Consider the following 18762-nt stretch of genomic DNA (forward strand, 5'->3'; position numbering starts at 1 on the left):
GATCTACCCTCCATTTTTTCTCTTCACAATCCCTGTGCAGTATGCAAACTGCCACTTAGCCCATTATTGGTGAGTAAAAAGACAGAGATCAGGTCATTTATGAAGGGCTGAGGGGGGACGAGGAGGGGGCGTTTTGCTTTCTGCTGCAACTGTTGAGGTACGTCTGTAATGACTGCTCAAGTTATAATGGGGGAAGTCATGTATGCATCGCTTTTTGAGGGGGGCGGTCAGAGTGCAACAGTTTGGAGGGATGGCCATCGTCCCCTTCCCCCTTAAAAAGTCCGCCCACATTGATTTTTGATAAGTGAGAATGGTCTTATATTAGGCGGTCTGTTGCCCCTCACCCCCTGCTGGACCTTGTGTCCTAGATAGATGCGCTCACACATATACCCTCGTGTAAAAAGAGAGCATATGGTCCTTTCAAGCTTGCACTGTGCTCACAGACACTCTCAATGGAAAGCGTCAAATGAATATCATCAAAACCATCTCCACCCCCCTCGCAGGGACCTCTCCTTATAGGTCACTCAGTGGCTGAAATTCAAGCTCAGATGGGGGTGTCGCATGTTGCATGAGAAAGTGTAGGAGGGAACCACAGATTGGCCCATATAGCAGGCCTAATGATGGTTAATTAAGGTAATGAATGGAGATGCGCAACAGGTCATGTATAGCTGCCACAGCCTGGTAAACTTTAACAAAACTCACAGGGCCTCGTGGAGAGACCAGCTGGTGCCATATTGAAAACAGCACAATGAAAGTGTAATTGGCTCTCTGGGTCTCAGGAGGTTAAGAGGGAAGCATTGAACAGTCGAAATGAGGCTTGAAAATGGCAATAGAACTTGTGCTTTAACTTGATTTTACAACAAAACACAAGCATATGTTTCAAGCAAAACATTTCATAAATAGAAGATTGATTAGTTGTCAAACACAAAAATTTAGATGTTGTTGGCCTACTGTTCAAGATGAAGACTAAATGTATTTGGACTAATGCCATAATTTGTTTGCAGTAAGATGCCACTTGGTTTGATGTTTTGTTTTCTAATGCAATGAAAATTCATATATTTTAAATGTGGCTTACATGTCCATTGATTTTTTTGGCCCACACATGTCTACTTTACTGGATTCAGATGGAATCAGTTCAAAAATGAATTATCAAAGGATTCAAATTTCAGGCAAAACCACTATGTGAGTGGACATTTTTTGGATACTGCAATTCAGAACCAATTACTTTCCTAGGGATTTAATATCAGTAAATTCGATCTTGTATTTCTTCACCCAAACCGAATTGGCTCAAAAGGGAGTCAAGAAGAAAGTAGGCCTATCAGTATAAGTAAACAATTAATTTGCTTACAATCTAAACGGAAACTAAATAGGCTATTAAAACTAACATCATTAATGTTCGTTTTAGGCGTCCCATTGGGGTGAGGGGGTGGGGGGCAAAGTGACAACATTTAAGCCGATTTAACAACTACATAATTATGGATTTCCCAAGCAAAAGGATTTTAACGTAACAGAAAAAAAAATCTGAGGAATATTATTGTCTTTTCATAAACAGTATTTATCATTATAACATTGCTGCAAGTGTTACTATGGTTGTTTTTTTGTTTTTTTTGTGAGTGTCTTCTCTTTTGTACGTATTCGCCTTACGTCATCTCCACGTTGCACGATACTGACGTAATCAAAAAGAGCCCAGAGGAGTTTGGCGATTTTTCAAAAGGAATAACATGTCAAAATCTCACCATGGCTATTCGTCGATTCAGAAAACACGACTCGGATCCGAAGGAATATGATTTTGCTACAGAGAACTAGGTATAACGATCTTAAATATTAAAAATACGGATAATGACATTGTTGTTTCATAGCTATGAAATGTATCTATCTGTTCTCACATTATTCTGGAGACATGAAACAAAATTAAAATAAAGTACAAGTGTTATATACAGTTATTATTTTAGATTAATATGCTCACCATGTTCTAAAGTGTTCACCTGTGTTTTGGTGCATCTCTCGTTTGTATTTTCCCACTCAATGTGTGTGTATTCTTTTTGCCTATCGAAACCTATTCAACATCACCGATAGACAATGTTTCGAATGTTGTGTTAAATATTGGCGAATCTAGAATTTACTTAAATTATTGACTTAAATAGCTCCATTTATTGAACTGTCATCACAGTCAGAAAATCTTACAATGTTGATAAAAAAAAAACCCCATATTGTTCAGATAACGCATACGTTAATTGTAGGCTTTGCAACAGCTGTTTTGCTTTTCAGGTGTGGCTAGTTATTAGTAGTAATTCCTTAACAAGTTGTGTGACGTCATATTTGTGGCAGAAAATATAGGACATCATTTTTGAATTCATCAACATGGATTTATTTCATGTTTTGAGTGAGGAACAGGTTAATACTGTGTGTCTTGGCTTTGTTAAATCTGATAGCTTCTCATTAAAATTTAAACTAATGACTTTGTATTCACTTGGGTCGGTGATATTTCATACTTCATCTCATAGCAAATTTAAACCTTTTTTATATGATGGTTTTGTGTGTGTGTGTGTGTGTGTCTGTGTGTGATTGTGTGTGTGTGTTTTTTCTGTAGGTAGTGGAGAGAACTGTTGAGCCTGCTGCATTGGAAAATTGACTCCACATCATGTACCTCTGTCTGCCATTATGAGGTTCCCAAAGCTAGCTTTCATCTTTATGTTTGTGGGATGCCTGGTGGTCTACCTCACCTACGTCAAACATCATTATGTTGACTCCAAGCCACCGGTATCTGACCAGCTGCCCCAGTATAGGATGGATACCCGTAAACATCCGACCTCATCTCTGGTGGTCAGTGAAAATTTCCAGTATGGTATAATGTTTGATGCTGGAAGCACTGGAACCAGGATTCACATCTTCAAATTTCAGATGGAGCCAAATGGTATGTTCAAATTTAAGAGGTATTTGAGTCCACTCAAAGACTAATAATCGAAAAGTTCAAATTAAGGGCATTAATGATCTCTAAAAGGGTCAAGCAACACACTGCAAATAAGACCACATAACAAAAGCCTTTTCATAAGAATGACTTTTAAAAAAAACTCTGTAAATGTAGCCTAGTCTTCAAATATTTATGTACAACAGATAAGCAAGCAGTGTTGTTTTGCGTCAATTGATACAAAGCTAAAATAAAATATAAATATTAAACTTAAATTAGAAATTTTGCTTTGGCAACTTACTGAAATTGATGTTGCTAAAATTACTAAAACTGAAATAATAAAAAAATGAAAGCTAGTTTAAGATATACAATTTTTAAATGTAAAAATAAAAGCTAATTCAAAATGTTAATAAATTCTAAAATAGTTGATAAATAATACTAAAATAACATTGTGGCAAATATATTTTGCACTTAAATACCATAGTTACTGAAGTTATTGATAAAAGGTAAATGCCAAAGATATTACAATACATATAATAAATATTAATGTTAATAATAAATTATGATTTTGTAGTAGTGCCAATAAATATGGCCATGGGTTTTTTTGAAAATTATGGTTACTGTGGTAAAAGAAAAAGTAAGGGCTGGATAGATCACTTGAAAACTACTAGCCTACTTGTACACTGAAATGCACACATACATACCTGATAATTTATTTATTTTAAATCTACAACCTTACCGCCAAAATACCACAGTGTTACTATAGTAAAACCAGGGGTATGTTGACTGTGTGGGTGTTATCCACAGACATTAGGTTTACTGCCTAGCACAGCCCTGATCGTCCAATGGCTTAGTTATTGCATCCCAATTCTGAGCTAAATCAGTTAAGTGCTGCTTTAGCCTTTATTGTTAAACCTATGATTGTCATATTATAATGGACATCAAGTAGTCTATGCACATACATCCTAGCTAAGCCTGATGGGTCAAAGGTCACAATGAAGAGTATGGTTAGATTTGATCAGTGGCTGAAACATTTGTTTATATCGTTTATTATGCAAACTTTGATATAAGCCACGTGGAACCCTACTACTGCAGTTAATCAGTGTTTCACATATCCTTTTATGAATTTTATTTCATATACTCTACCTTTCAAAAGTTTGGGGTTGGTGAAATGTTTGCCAAGGCTGCATTTATTTGATAAAAAGTAAAGTATAAACACTAATATTGTGAAGCATTATTACAATTTAAAATAACAGTTTTATATTTAATACATTTTAAAATGTAATTTATTCCTCTGATAGCACAGCTGAAACTTAACTTTTTTTGTTTTGTAAATCATTATAGTTTTTTTTTTTTGGGCTTCTGAAGACGAATAGAAAGTGCGAAAGTACAGTATTAATTTGAATGTTTTTACTGCCACTAGATCAATTTAATGCATCCTTTCCTTTTGATTAAAAGTATTCATTTCTTTAAAAAAGAAATTTAATGTGTAAATATATTTAATTATAAATCAATGTTATGATATTTCACTGTTTTGAAAGCTAACATTTGTCTTTGTGTGTTATCGGAAGCTCCAAAATTAGCCCACGAGACATTTAGAGCTATAAAACCTGGACTGTCTGCATATGCTGATGACCCAGAAAAGGTAACCAGTAAAATGTGATCAAGTTTTATAGTTTTGAACCCTTCGTAAATGCCTTTGCAAAAGTTTTGTTATTGTAACTTTTCCATCTACAGTTTGACGGTCATATTAATGTAGCCAGTGCTGTTTTACAGAGTAAGGAGGGGCTGTTGGGACTGTTAAAGGTTGCTAAAGACACGGTTCCTGAAACGTTATGGAGTTCTTCCCCTCTTATGCTCAGAGCCACGGCAGGGCTCAGACTGCTGCCTGGTGAGAAGGCCACCATCCTGCTGGACAAGGTCAGAGATCCATCAGTCGCCCAACAAACCTTCACTGTATAGAGTAGTGCAGGGATGACGTCAAATCCCAGAAGACTGATTCGCCAGTGGTTCCCTCAAGATTTTCCAATGGCGATTTTTCAATTTATGAATAAAATAAGGTATGTGGTAAACATAACTTGACGATGCTTGAACATTTTGCTGTTATTTTTTTTTAAACAACATAGCCTATGTTTCTAATAAGTCACTAGATAAGAACAGTTGTAGTGTAAGTGTGCAGTTTACGTTGTGGAACAAAACATTCAAGTATCGTCAAGTTATGTTTACCGCAGACTAGTGTTGTAAAAAAAAAAAAAAAGTCTTTTGAGATGTATCGATACTGAAATATATGAAATGGTTCCAATACTCCTTTTCTGCAGTATCGATACACCGATGCCAGCTGCGCATTCTCTCTATCTTCTCTCCGACGGCGAATTGACACAAACCGCCTCCTGTCACTCACTCATCTCATTCACTCCAGTTAAATAGTGCTTGTATTAAGCGTAATTTTACCAAAAACACTCTCACCACTGACCTATATAAGTAGCGCTCTCTTAAAGCCGCCCTCAAACAGTTCACGAGTGCTCAATTGTCTTTTTCGTGACTTATTGTGATTAAATGTTCAACAGTAACGGTGTAACCGTATATTGGAATCCATGCACGATCTCTTAAAGTGACAGCAGTCTAATAAACCTGCTGCTGTCTGTCATGTTAATCAAAGAACAAAAGAAAAAGAGCAAATCACTCGCTGATCTTGTTTTGTAACTTTAATTAAATTATCTGTTTGCTGGTATATATGGAAGTTTTTTCCTATTCGAAAATGGTATCGAATATCACTATTTTTCAACGTATCGTATCGAAGTTGGAAATTCCAGTAAATATCCAGTATATATAAATTGAAAAAACCCATTATAAAAAAAACCTAGAAAAATCTCTATACCGTCTTACAGCTAGTACGTGGGGCTAGTGCTTTGAATTAACTAAATGTATTTTGTTACTATATCATAAAATTTCAGTTTCTTTTACAATTGTTAATTTAGCAGATGTTGTCTTTCTTTTGCAAAGCAGCTTATACATGAGGAATACTTCAACACAATTTTAAGGAGACAGTGATATTAGACATGCAGTACAAAGTTACTGTAAAGGGTGGGGTAAAAGTTTTATTTTTTTAATACACTAAAGGTTTAGTAAGGTTGTAGATATGAGAGGTGTCTTCAGGCATTTCTTGTTCTTCAGCCTGTCATCTCAGTATTTTCTAACCATGTCTTGCCATGTTAAACCTAAAATCTCTCCACTGCAGGTGAGGGAGGTGTTTAGCGAATCCTTGTTCTTCTATAGACCAGACAGTGTGTCAATCATGGATGGCACAGACGAAGGTACCTAGTCAATTACTCCTTTGCCCTACTTAATAATGTCAGATTTGTAATAAACAAGATTGTTCGTTTTCAAATTGTGATAGAATATTCTACAACTTTTAAGCATTGTGTAGCCTACCATATATTGAAAGGAAAAATCTATTGCAGTGGCACTTTTTAGCATCTAATTATTTTAACAACAGGGCTCTTTGATTACGGTATGATGGTCAGATTATTTCAATAATTATTTAAATAGCAAATAAATAAATTCATAATAATAATAGAATCCTAACACTTTTATTTTGAGCCTAACGTAAAAAACTACATCCTGAAAGTTCTTACAGATGACAAAAGTTCTCGTTTCTATGATTGTAATGTTGCAGTGTTTTGCTGAGCTATGATCCATGCAGGAGTCTGTCCGTATGGAATGTGAAACCGGCAGATGTTACTGTACATCTCCGGCTCGTCAAAAGCTTCTGGCCACTGCGGTCAAGCATTTGCGCTTCTGGCATATAAGTTGTAAATTGAAATTTTCTTCAGTAATGGCTTGAGCTGTGTGTGTATATTAATGATAGATAATGCGTATATGGGACTTTAATCCAATCCTTTAAAATAGTTCACACAAGTAATAATGAGCCCAGAGGATAATGTCCCGTGTGCACTATAATCTCAGCAAACAGATTAGCGACCATTAATTTGCTAGGCAGTAAATTGCTTTTAAAGGAACAAAACTAGCATGGGCAAACCGTGTTTTGCAAAAGCCAGGTTAATACTGTTTGTTTTGTTGATATACAAGTTGTCTTTGCTTAATGGGTAGCAATTTGTGTTTCAAATTTTGTAAAATTAATGCTTAAACTCTGCAGGCCCTGTAAACGGATAATCTCAGTCTCATTATCAGCGTGAGTCTAAACTCTCCTGGACACACAAGCTTACCCAACCAGATTAGTCCATCACAGCAAATCATACAGACTTTTTGTTAATGCTGTGCCTAAGTGGTATATGTGAGGGAACGGGATGTAGTTTATAGATACTAAGTGAGTTTGGTTATTTCTGAGAGATAAAGCCCCTTACTTTGTTAAGAAGCAACCTACATTCAAAACAAACATACAGTTTATAAGAGTTTTAGCACAAAGATCCAATGATGCCCTCACTCGCCAAAGTCTTTGTGATCTGGCCGGACCTTGACTATATGTTAATGCAAAACTCTCTAAACGTATGGAATCAACATCATACGATGTACAGTGCTGTTCAAAGGTTTTGGGTCAGTACTTGTTTTGCTTTTTTCAGCATGGACACATTAAATTGATCAAAAGTGACAGTAAAGACATTTTTAATGTTAATTAATATTAGACTATTTTAAATAAAGCTGTGCATCAAAGAATCCTGAAAAAAAATAGCAGTTTCCACAAAAATATTAAGCAGCACTGGTTTTCAACTGTATCCACATTGATAATAAGAAATGTTTCTTAAAAGCATAGTTCATCCAAAAATGTTAATTCTGTCATCATTTACTCTCCCTCAAGTTGTTCCAAACCTGACAGAACTATGCTGTCAACTGTGTAGTTACTAACATTCTTCAAAATATCTTCTTTTTTTTAGTTCAACAGAAGAAAGAATCACATACTGGTTTGGAACAACTTGAGGGAGTAAATGATGACAGAATTTAAATTTTCGGGTGAGGTATCCCTTTTAGCACCACATCAGCATATTAGAATGATTTCTGAAGGATCATGTTACACTAAAGACTGGAGTAATAAAGCTGAAAATTCAGATCTTGTTATTTATGTATTTAATATGATCTTTATGTACAGGTCCTTTTAAAAAAATTAGCATATTGTGATAAAGTTCATTATTTTCCATAATGTAATGATAAAAAACAAACTTTCATATATTTTAGATTCATTGCACACCAACTGAAATATTTCAGGTCTTTTATTGTTTTAATACTGATGAATCTCAAAAAATTAGCATATCATGAAAAGGGTCTCTAAACGAGCTATTAACCTAATCATCTGAATCAAATAATTAACTCTAAACACCTGCAAAAGATTCCTGAGGCTTTTAAAAACTCCCAGCCTGTTTCATTACTCAAAACCGCAATCATGGGTAAGACTGCCGACCTGACTGCTGTCCAGAAGGCCATCATTGACACCCTCAAGCAAGAGGGTAAGACACAGAAAGAAATTTCTGAACAAATAGGCTGTTCCCAGAGTGCTGTATCAAGGCACCTCAGTGGGAAGTCTGTGGGAAGGAAAAAGTGTGGCAAAAAACGCTACACAACGAGAAGAGGTGACCGGACCCGGAGGAAGATTGTGGAGAAGGACCGATTCCAGACCTTGGGGGACCTGCGGAAGCAGTGGACTGAGTCTGGAGTAGAAACATCCAGAGCCACCGTGCACAGGCGTGTGCAGGAAATGGGCTACAGGTGCCGCATTCCCCAGGTCAAGCCACTTTTGAACCAGAAACAGCGGCAGAAGCGCCTGACCTGGGCTACAGAGAAGCAGCACTGGACTGTTGCTCAGTGGTCCAAAGTACTTTTTTCGGATGAAAGCAAATTTTGCATGTCATTCGGAAATCAAGGTGCCAGAGTCTGGAGGAAGACTGGGGAGAAGGAAATGCCAAAATGCCTGAAGTGCAGTGTCAAGTACCCACAGTCAGTGATGGTCTGGGGTGCCATGTCCGCTGCTGGTGTTGGTCCACTGTGTTTTATCAAGGGCAGGGTCAATGCAGCTAGCTATCAGGAGATTTTGGAGAACTTCATGCTTCCATCTGGTGAAAAGCTTTATGGAAATGAAGATTTCATTTTTCAGCACAACCTGGCACCTGCTCACAGTGCCAAAACCACTGGTAAATGGTTTACTGGCCATGGTATTATTGTGCTCAATTGGCCTCCCAACTCTCCTGACCTGAACCCCATGGAGAATCTGTGGGATATTGTGAAGAGAAAGTTGAGAGACGCAAGACCCAACACTCTGGATGAGCTTAAGGGCCCGTCCACACGAAGACGCGTTTCGCTGTATACGTATACATTTTTTATCGTATTGGCGTTTCGTCCACACGGATCCGGCGTTTTGGGAGACTGAAACCGCTATTTTTTGAAACCGGGTCCCAAAGTGGATAAATCTGAAAACGACGCCCTTGCGATTTCGTGTGTACGGCCAATCCGTATATTTTGTGAAACGATGATGTCATCACCCCACGTGTCGACTAGTCAGACACGCTAAATCAGTAGCCATAACAGCAACAACTGCGACTACTTGCTTGAGTTCATGCTTCAGAAGCTACTGAGCCTCTTTTATTTATTTATTTATTTATTTATTTATTTATTTAATATTTAGGCCTACTTTAATGTATTTTTATTTTATTTATTTATATTTCGTTCTTATGCTATGATGCTTGTATTTTGTCTGATTAAGACTTTTCGTATTTTGTAGAGATGGGCATGTCAATCAAACATAATATTCGACGATCGCTGGGAATTATTTGATTATTATTCAAAAAACGCACCTCTGCCCCTCATGCTCACCAGTGACACGGCGTTCGCTACGACATTAAATTTCTCTGTACTGTAGGCCTATATGTTGTAGACATTAAAGAAAAGTTAGTTTCATATTTATGTTTTGATGGTATTTTTTCCATTTCATATATGTTGATTAGGCCCTATATGAAAAGTGAACAGCGTGAGTAAGATGCGCATTATCGAGACACATCATTTTGACCACTTCATTAAGTTTTGTTTTGTATAAAGCCTTTCTTTAAAGTGAATTTCAATTTAAGTGAAAATCTTAATTTTAATCAATGTTTCATTAACAAATTGCCTGGAAATATAGCAGACAATAGCCTATAATCAGGACATGGAGGCGCCGACGCGATATAACTTGCATCGCACGAGAACTGGAGCTTGTCTCATAAATGAACATAAACTCAGAAATATATCTAAGCTTGAAATGTCTACTTTTAAACAAAACAATTCAAAACGAAAAGAAACAGACAACTCTAATAATCCATATGAAGTGTGCATTTCTCTCTATAGGCACCTTTACAATACTGCGAAGGTGGCGAGTCAGCATCGTCACACAAAACACTAGTTTATTAATAAACAATTAAAATTTCTCCTTGCTATATTTGACACATTCATAATGATTAGGCTATTTGCCGGTTCTTTGTGGCAAGCTTAATGCGTCTGCTAACTACTCGACTATCGTGACTCATCCCTATTTTGTACCATTTATAGTTTTTCATATTGTTCAATAATGTTCTTGGTAAAAAAGAAAAGAAAAGAAGCTACTGTGCCTAATATTACTGTATATTATTGTATACAGTGCGCAAGGTTTATGCGCAAGTCGAATTACATCGTCTCGTACGCAGATATTTCTTGAGACGACGCCGTGTTTATGGAATTTTTTTTTAGAACGAGGAAAAAAAAAGATCGGATAGGGAACGCACCGGCTTCGTGTGGACGTGGCCTAAGGCCGCTATCGGAGCATCCTGGGCCTCCATAACACCTCAGCAGTGCCACAGGCTGATTGCCTCCATGCCACGCCGCATTGAAGCAGTCATTTCTGCAAAAGGATTCCCGACCAAGTATTGAGTGCATTACTGAACATAATTATTTGAAGGTTGACTTTTTTTGTATTAAAAACACTTCTTTTATTGGTCGGATGAAATATGCTAATTTTTTGAGAAAGGAATTTTGGGTTTTCATGAGCTGTATGCCAAAATCATCAGTATTAAAACAATAAAAGACCTGAAATATTTCAGTTGGTGTGCAATGAATCTAAAATATATGAAAGTTTAATTTTTATCATTACATTATGGAAAATAATGAACTTTATCACAATATGCTAATTTTTTGAGAAGGACCTGTATTTTTCTGCCTGAAATGTTATTTGTAGGACTGTGAGAAAGTAGTATTTTTTTATAGTACAACTATAAATGAACTTAAAAAGTTTAAGGAAAATGTAATTATTGCGCTAAGAATTAATGCACATTTGTATTTACACAGGCATGTCAGCTTGGATTACCATAAACTTTTTAATAGGTAAGCAATTTTAGTAGTCATGTTATACTGTATGTCACGACAATTTAATCAATGAACATCAACAGAACAATAACAAAGATTAATCTGGACACAAATATATGACTATTTTATACCTTTCAACAGTCACCCTGCCCACATGCAAACTTTTTTCTTTTGTTTTCTTCTTTACTTTTACTTGAAAATGTTTGGTTTGTTCCTTAGAATGATTAGTCAGAGTGATTTAAAAAGTCTCTCCTTCACAGGTAGTCTTCATGGCACTGAGACTCCTACAGTAGGCATGCTGGATTTAGGAGGAGGCTCGACCCAGATCACCTTTGCTCTACAGGATGAAGTGAGCCGTGTACATGCATATATATATATACACTGATATATACACAAACAAATATCTGTATACCCATGTTAATGAAGTCATGTCTCTTAACAAAGTATCGTGATGTTCTCCCATCCAATGTATTAATCCGCAAATGTCCTGTTAATCCTATAGGCCTTGTAAATGAAGGTTGTTGTACATTGGTCGGAGAGAGTTAGAGAGATTCTTTCCCTTGAACTAGGTCAGGTCCTGTACAGGCTGTTTGGATTGAGGACTAATTTATTATGTCATTACACAGTTTCTCCGAGAGCTCTAGTTCCAAACATGAGCTCAGAGAGGAACTGCTCTACAGATTGCAGCTTACTTGTAGTTGCTGATAGATGTTGTGTTATAGTCTGGAGTTAAAACTGCTACACTAGGCAGTTGCTGACTAAAGTTGTTTTAAAAAATTATACTGGACAAAAAAATGCAGTGATGAGACTAGTACAAAATAGAATTGTAATCTGTCATTCTACCAGATTCCTGCTTAAGAAGATTCTACTTTTAAGGAATTCTAAAATCCTTAAAAGAAGATTCTACTATTCAGGAATTCTACTTTTATAATAAATATATTTGCTTGTTTGTGTTTCGTTCCTGTACAGAAAACCATCCAGACCTCACCCATTGATTATGTGACATCGTTTCAGATGTTCAACATCAGTCACGCCCTCTACTCACACAGGTAAAGTGGGCTGGGCATAAGTTAAAGTGGTAAAGAATGTGGCGAATAAAGAAATATATTATGCTGTTGAATTCTGTAGAAGAGATTCTTCAGTAAAGTCTTTTAACACGTTTAAAAAAATAATGGCATTTTCTTTCTCTTCTTTTTACATGTACACATTCTCACTGAGCAATCTGTGAAAAAATATTATTTCTGGCTTATACCCATACATTTTTAAATTATATACTATTTTGTAAAAATAAATAAAACATGAAAGATTAATGACAGAAATCAACTATTTTAAATGCTACAAGTAAATTTTAGGCATCACAACATTATAACGCATAGCATGAAAAATGGATATCCATTTTTAGATTGGTTGAAGATTATTATTTTTTTTTTTTACATTAAGTTGTTAAACTGTTTTTAAAGGGATAGTTCACCCACAAATGAAAAATCTGTCAGTAATTACTCACCCTTACGTTGTTCCAACCCGTAAGACTCTGTGTTGGCCTCTGAGTGAGTTCACGTAGTGTAACAGCGCAGCGCTTTTGGGTTGTACGTCAGAATGTAGGCTCACTATTGGCCAACGCTGGTCATGTGCGTGATGCTGGCCAATAGTGAGCCTACATTCTGACGTGAAAGCCTGATCGACTGGCACTCTTGTGCAGTTCCTCGCGCTGTCAGATTCTCGTTACCTTTTTCTAGACTCTTCCGACGGTGCTTTTGAGACGGCCACCATTCAACCCGAAAAGAGTCATATAACCATTCCAATAACTCCGAAGCTGTTCAGTTAAGCTAAAAAAACTGCATAGTGCCGCTTTAAGTAAGATTTTTAGAGGACGATAATATTAAATGTAAAAATATAGAAAATGAGCACGAACAAATATCCAATATCCTCATGCAAGTCTTTAGTACATCCATTTTAAGTTATAGTTTCAGCATATTGCTGTTTAAAGGGGTCTTATTATGCACTTTTACGAGGTCTTGATTTTGTTTTTGGGGTGTACTAGAATATACTTTCATGCTGATTGTTTAAATAATGCATTATTTTTCACATATTTTACATTATTGGCTCGAACACCAATAATGTAGCCCCTCCTTCCGAAATACGAAATGTGCTGTGATTGGTTAGCTGTCCCAGTGTGTTGTGATTGGCACCATTTAGCGCGTGTTTGGGAAATGTCCCTCCCCTCCATAACTGCGAGTTCTTCTCTAGTGTAAATATGAATAAGGATGGCGTCAATTTCAAACCAATTTGAGCCCAATTCAGACCCTGACAATGTTAACAAGAGGATTGTGCAGAACTGATTTCATGGACAGCTTTCATAGGATGTTTCAGAGTGGTATGTAATTTTCTTAAAGTATATAGTGGTATAAAGTAATTTTCTTATACATTATAGATACGATGTTATCCACCATTTAATTGTGATATTTGTCAGAAAACTAAGCTAATACAAACAATGATCGATCACAAAAACATGGTTAACTTTCCTATGGAGCGGTAAACCGTCCTACAAAAGCGAGAGCTTACCAAAGCAACAGAAAACCAGTTGTTCACCATAAAATGTGCAGTACACAGATAAACGTTGGGATTATAATGTTCCGGAACAGTTTTTAAAGTTTTAACCACCAGCCTTCGGAAGGCCAAACAAATGAGTTTTGGAAACGAGGTGGAAAAAAACAGTGTCTTTGCGGCAACACAAAGTCTTCTCTAATGCAGTTCAACCAAGACTCCTTCCCAATTTTTGTGTATTCCGTGGGCGGGGATTATTATTATTACTACGGTGTTGTAGTCCAAAAGAGTTTGTTGTATCTCTCTTTAGAGTGGACTTTGAGCTTTGTAACCTTGCAGATCTTTTTTACGCTCAAACAGCAACATTACACACTAACTAAAGTTGAAAAAGTGGAAAAGCATAATAGGACCCCTTTAAAAACTTCAGCTTCCTCAGCGGCCCAACAGTGATGTTACGTGACTTGCAGTCCTCTAGCACCAGGATCAAAGCTCTGCCCGATGTTTGACACCACCACTCGTTGGTTGCTGTGCTTGGTTAGGGTTGTCTAGGGCTTTCTAGGTTATGCTAGCTCATTGATTAGTGCATGACAAGTGTATATGAGGCGGTGTTTATTTGCCTCGCCTCGCTCTCCTGATTAGAGTGTAATCACACAAGCCTCCAATTACAATCCCATTGTGGGACTCCTCTCCAGATTACTAGAATTACTAGTTATTCACTGCAGGAGATTTGACGCAACAAACCCTCCAGCAGAGGCCAACCAAACAGTCTTTACTCATTGATGTTTAAAAGGCAAGATAGTGTTGGATGAGGATTCACTTATGGTGCATGACTCTTATTCCAAAGTGTGCTATCTCATACATTCATATAACTATAAATCACAAATATTTCAGCATTTCATATGTTATAAAATACATATACATTACCGTTCAACAGTTTAGGGTCAGTAAGACTTTTTGAATGCTTTTGAAAGAAGCCTCTTTTCGCCAAAGCTGCATTTATTTGACCAAAATACAGTCAAAACAGTAATATTGTGAAATATTATTACTATTTAAAATAACTCTTTTCTATTTTAATATATTTTAAGATGTAATTTATTCCTGTGATGCAAAGCTGAATTTTCAGTATCATTACTCGAGTCTTCAGTGTCACATGATCCTTTAGAAATAATTTTAATATGCTGATTTTCTGCTCAAGAAACATTTTTTATTATCAATGTTGAGCTGCTTTGTATTTTTGTTGAAGCTATGATACATTTGTTCATGATTCTTTGATGAATAGAAAGATTAAAAGAAGAGCACTTGAGAAGTATTAATTTAAAATAAATAAATAAATGTACCCCTAAATTTTTGATCAGTAGTTAATTTGTATTTTTTGTATCTTGCATATTCATCCCTTTAATGTCTCTGGTCTTTTTCTGTAGTTACCTTGGCCTGGGCTTGATGTCAGCCAGACTTGCTGTGTTGGGAGGGTTTGAAGGACAGCCTTGTATGTGGTCTACAATCTCTCTTCATCTCTGTTTTTTAAAGACCTCATTCACTAGATAAATAAGCCATTATCTAATCTCTTAATAACGCACTGAAGATTAATTCCTTGGTGGCCAGCTGTTGCACTGATTTAGTTGAGGCCAAAGAGAGAAACTGCCATCAGTGCAATAGCTTCTACATGCAGTTTACTGCTGGGATTTACATTTAGTACACTAGAGATGTAATCAGATTTCTTTGTTTATAGTTTTGTCTGTTGTATGAGTGTATCCCGCTTCTCTCTGAGTGGGTTTTATGGTTATTATGAGCAAGACATTAATTTGTTTGTGTAAACAGGCTTTTATGTTTGGCCACCAGGTGGCACTGCAGAACTCATGTTTGGATTTGTCTTCCTCAGCAGTGTCACAGTCACACCACATAGTGGCACTAAAAACGCTAATATGCATAAATAAATCCTTCTTCTTCTTCTTCTTCAGTAGCAGGACCCAAAGAGCTGATTAGTCCATGTCTAGCCTCAGATTACTCTGGACAGTGGGAGCATGCAGAGGTACTCTATACTGTGAAAGGCCAGAAAGCAGGTATGAAATATGTTGTCTGTATGGGTTAGGTTTTTGTATTTCTTTAACCTTTAAAGTCCCCCTGTAATCAATAATTTTATCCCTTAAACTCATCTTTGATCACTGCCCCATCTCCACTATGGTCTCCACGAGCTCAGAATACCTGGTCCACTCGGTCAACTTTACTGTAGTAAATGCTGCACACTGGCAAGTGGAAATACTGGTTTCAGCCATAATATGTTTGAACCAGAAACTGATTCAGAAGAAAAAGTGGAAGAGTGAATTATAGAGTAATGTGTTGTGTTTATGTATCAATGTGTACAATGTCGGACACAAAACGGTAATTAATATGATTAGCCTTTTGCTTGACTCTGTTATCAAACAGCTAATAAGGTGTTGCTAATGTTACACAATCTCAGTCTGCCTTCTCAAAATCAGTATCCTTAGAAAAGCTTTAAACAACTTAGAACGTCAGTGGAGATGGAGAAAGCCATATAGTTCATCATAACATCATAATATAAATATAAATCTACCCGATTTTCAATATCAACAGAAAAATATAGCAGGGTAACCTGGCTTCTCTTGAGACTCCCCTGCTTCCGAGCATAGTAATGATGATATGCTAAAGCCCACCGGCACGTTGACGTGATTGGTTACTAGGTAGTTTGTGATGTTAGAAACACCAGTAATTTTAAACCGTGCTTTTGAGACTGACTTTGTTTCACTGCCGTTTTAAAGAAAAAAAATACTCTGCAATGGTGTTTACCTATGAATTTGCACATGGTTTGTCTTAAAGCATTTTAAAAACACCACAAAGACAGGTGTGAACAAACAGATAGGGTGTGTTTAATTACTCCCCAGAATCTTATCATATATAAGATCTTATAAAAATGTATAACAGTCCTGTTTATCAATAAAGAGTGAACCTGTATGTGTTTTATTTGAATCACTTGTGTATGTTCTCTGTTCCAGGGGAGCCCATCTATGAGTCTTGCCTTAAAAAAGTGGAAAAGATGATCTACAAACAGGTGAGAAAAACAGAGGAAGTAAAAGACCTAGACTTCTACGGATTCTCTTACTACTACGACAGGGCTGTGGATCTGGGCCTCATTGGTGAGAGATTAGTCTGATTACTGTCATTTGATCTGATTCAAACATTGTCTCTTTTTCCCTAAGATTTAAGAGTAGCAAATGAGTCATTTACAAATAGTTTGTCTCTGTCTCAGATGAAAGCAAAGGGGGAAGTGTCAGAGTCAGTGATTACATTGAAGGAGCAAAAAAAGGTAAGTGTTTGGATGTGGTTTTATTAGTCTGATTATATTTGTGAAAGTAACTCTTAACTAAGTACACTACCATTCAAAAGTCTGGGATCAGTATTTTTTTTTAGAAAAAAATTAATACTTTTATTTAGCAAGATGCATAAATGTATCGAAAATATTTTTCAAAAAACAGTGACGACTACAGTAAAGGCTGCTGAAAATCACTTTGCCATCACTGGAATAAATTACATTTTAAAATATATAGGAATAGAAAACGCATTTTAAATTGTAATAATATTTCACAATATTATTGTTTTTACTCTATTTTTGATCAAATAAATGCAGCTTTGGTGAGAGCTAATGACTTCTTTCAAAAACAAACAAAAAAATCTTACCAACCCAGTATTGTGGCAGTTCTAAGTTATCAGGATATCATTATTGCTGTAATATTAGATTTTAATAAAAATGTTCACTCAGTTTACCTTAACTCAACAAAAAATTCATCCATTTTCTTCTTTGTGGTGCAGTGTGCAATAACATGTCAGCCGGAGGAATAAATGAGAATCCATTCCTGTGTTTGGATCTGACCTACATCTCTGTACTTCTTCAGGAGCTTGACTTCCCGCCTGATAAAGAGCTGAAGGTGTGCTACTCTTGATTTATGATTCCTGACTTAATAGGACTGTCTGTGTGGTGACTTTTGTACACAGATTGCAACACGCATATATGGCCAACTACAGCAGTGTGTGATTTATCTGTAACATTTTGAAGAACTAATGTCATGACTCGGGGGGGGAACTGTGATTTTCTTTAACCGTATCATTCTGTTTAAATTTCAGCTGGCAAGACAAATAAATAATGCGGAGACTAGCTGGGCCCTCGGTGCCACTTTCCAGTGCATAGAGTCACTCCGTAAGCACGGAACGTGCTGAAAACACAGACTCTCACAACATTGTAACACTCCACAACCCAGTAAAGCACTGACTGGTTTTAATTCTCTGGGAAAAATATCTACATTGATTGTATTTGCCATTTAGTCATTGAACTTATTGAAAATGTGAGTTTTTATACATGCCTCTGACTTTCTGAATGTGTCTTACCAGGGTGTTAAGGTATGTGTGATTGTAAAATGTATGTACTGGTCTTGGTGTTTACAGCATGTCAGAATCATATCAGTCAGTGTTAACTATACATAACTGATCAAAAAAATTGTTTCCCTCAAGTTGAAGTTATTTCATTTGTATCTTATGTTTAATTATTTTGTAGCTTTTTGATCGATTTAATATATTGCATATGTTCAAACAAATCATATACTTATTAAATATCTACTCTCAGAGGAAGGGGGCATTTTTATTTTATTTTTATGTTTTATGCTGAGCTGTTGCCGTCATGTCCATGTATTTTTCTCAGATGAAGTTATTAACTTGCTGTTTGATGAGGACATAGTCCAGTATTGAGAAAGTGCTATTACACAAAGTTCACAAGAGAGTCAAAGTAAGACCGCAGGATGTGGTCTGGCTTGTGTTATCTCCATTCACTTCCTTCAACTGTACACACTTGCTGCTGTTCGTTCTTGGCACCAGCAGATGTCGCAACACTAAGGCCTGCAGGGGTTGGGTAGTCCGAATGTCACAATATATTACTCAGGTTTACTCATAGGATGTTGTAGGTATTGAGGCTTTTAGGGCACTTCATT

The 18762-nt window shown here is 36.5% G+C and overlaps 1 protein-coding gene across 4 annotated transcripts; it reads left to right on the plus strand.

Moving 5' to 3' along the window:
- Positions 1 to 1642: 1642 nt before the first annotated feature.
- entpd6 (ectonucleoside triphosphate diphosphohydrolase 6) lies at positions 1643 to 18400 on the plus strand. 4 transcript variants are annotated; one of them, XM_077239371.1, is made up of 14 exons: positions 1643 to 1806; positions 2591 to 2914; positions 4480 to 4553; positions 4685 to 4828; positions 6147 to 6222; positions 11207 to 11242; positions 11485 to 11573; positions 12194 to 12273; positions 15190 to 15254; positions 15727 to 15828; positions 16780 to 16920; positions 17034 to 17090; positions 17594 to 17709; positions 17906 to 18400. In XM_077239371.1, the coding sequence occupies exons 2-14, from the start codon at positions 2662 to 2664 to the stop codon at positions 17996 to 17998; spliced, it is 1326 nt and encodes a 441-aa protein (XP_077095486.1). In that variant the 5' UTR covers positions 1643 to 1806; positions 2591 to 2661; the 3' UTR covers positions 17999 to 18400. The 4 variants fall into 4 exon arrangements, with proteins under 4 accessions (XP_077095486.1, XP_077095488.1, XP_077095485.1 ...); XM_077239373.1 differs by having other exon boundaries at positions 1656 to 1806; positions 15730 to 15828; XM_077239370.1 differs by having other exon boundaries at positions 1676 to 1806; positions 2591 to 2913; positions 4476 to 4553.
- Positions 18401 to 18762: the final 362 nt, after the last annotated feature.

This window comes from Siphateles boraxobius, unplaced genomic scaffold (genome assembly GCF_051911475.1).
Source record: "Siphateles boraxobius isolate OS27281-9 unplaced genomic scaffold, OSU_SipBor_1 22, whole genome shotgun sequence".
NCBI lineage: Eukaryota > Metazoa > Chordata > Actinopteri > Cypriniformes > Leuciscidae > Siphateles > Siphateles boraxobius.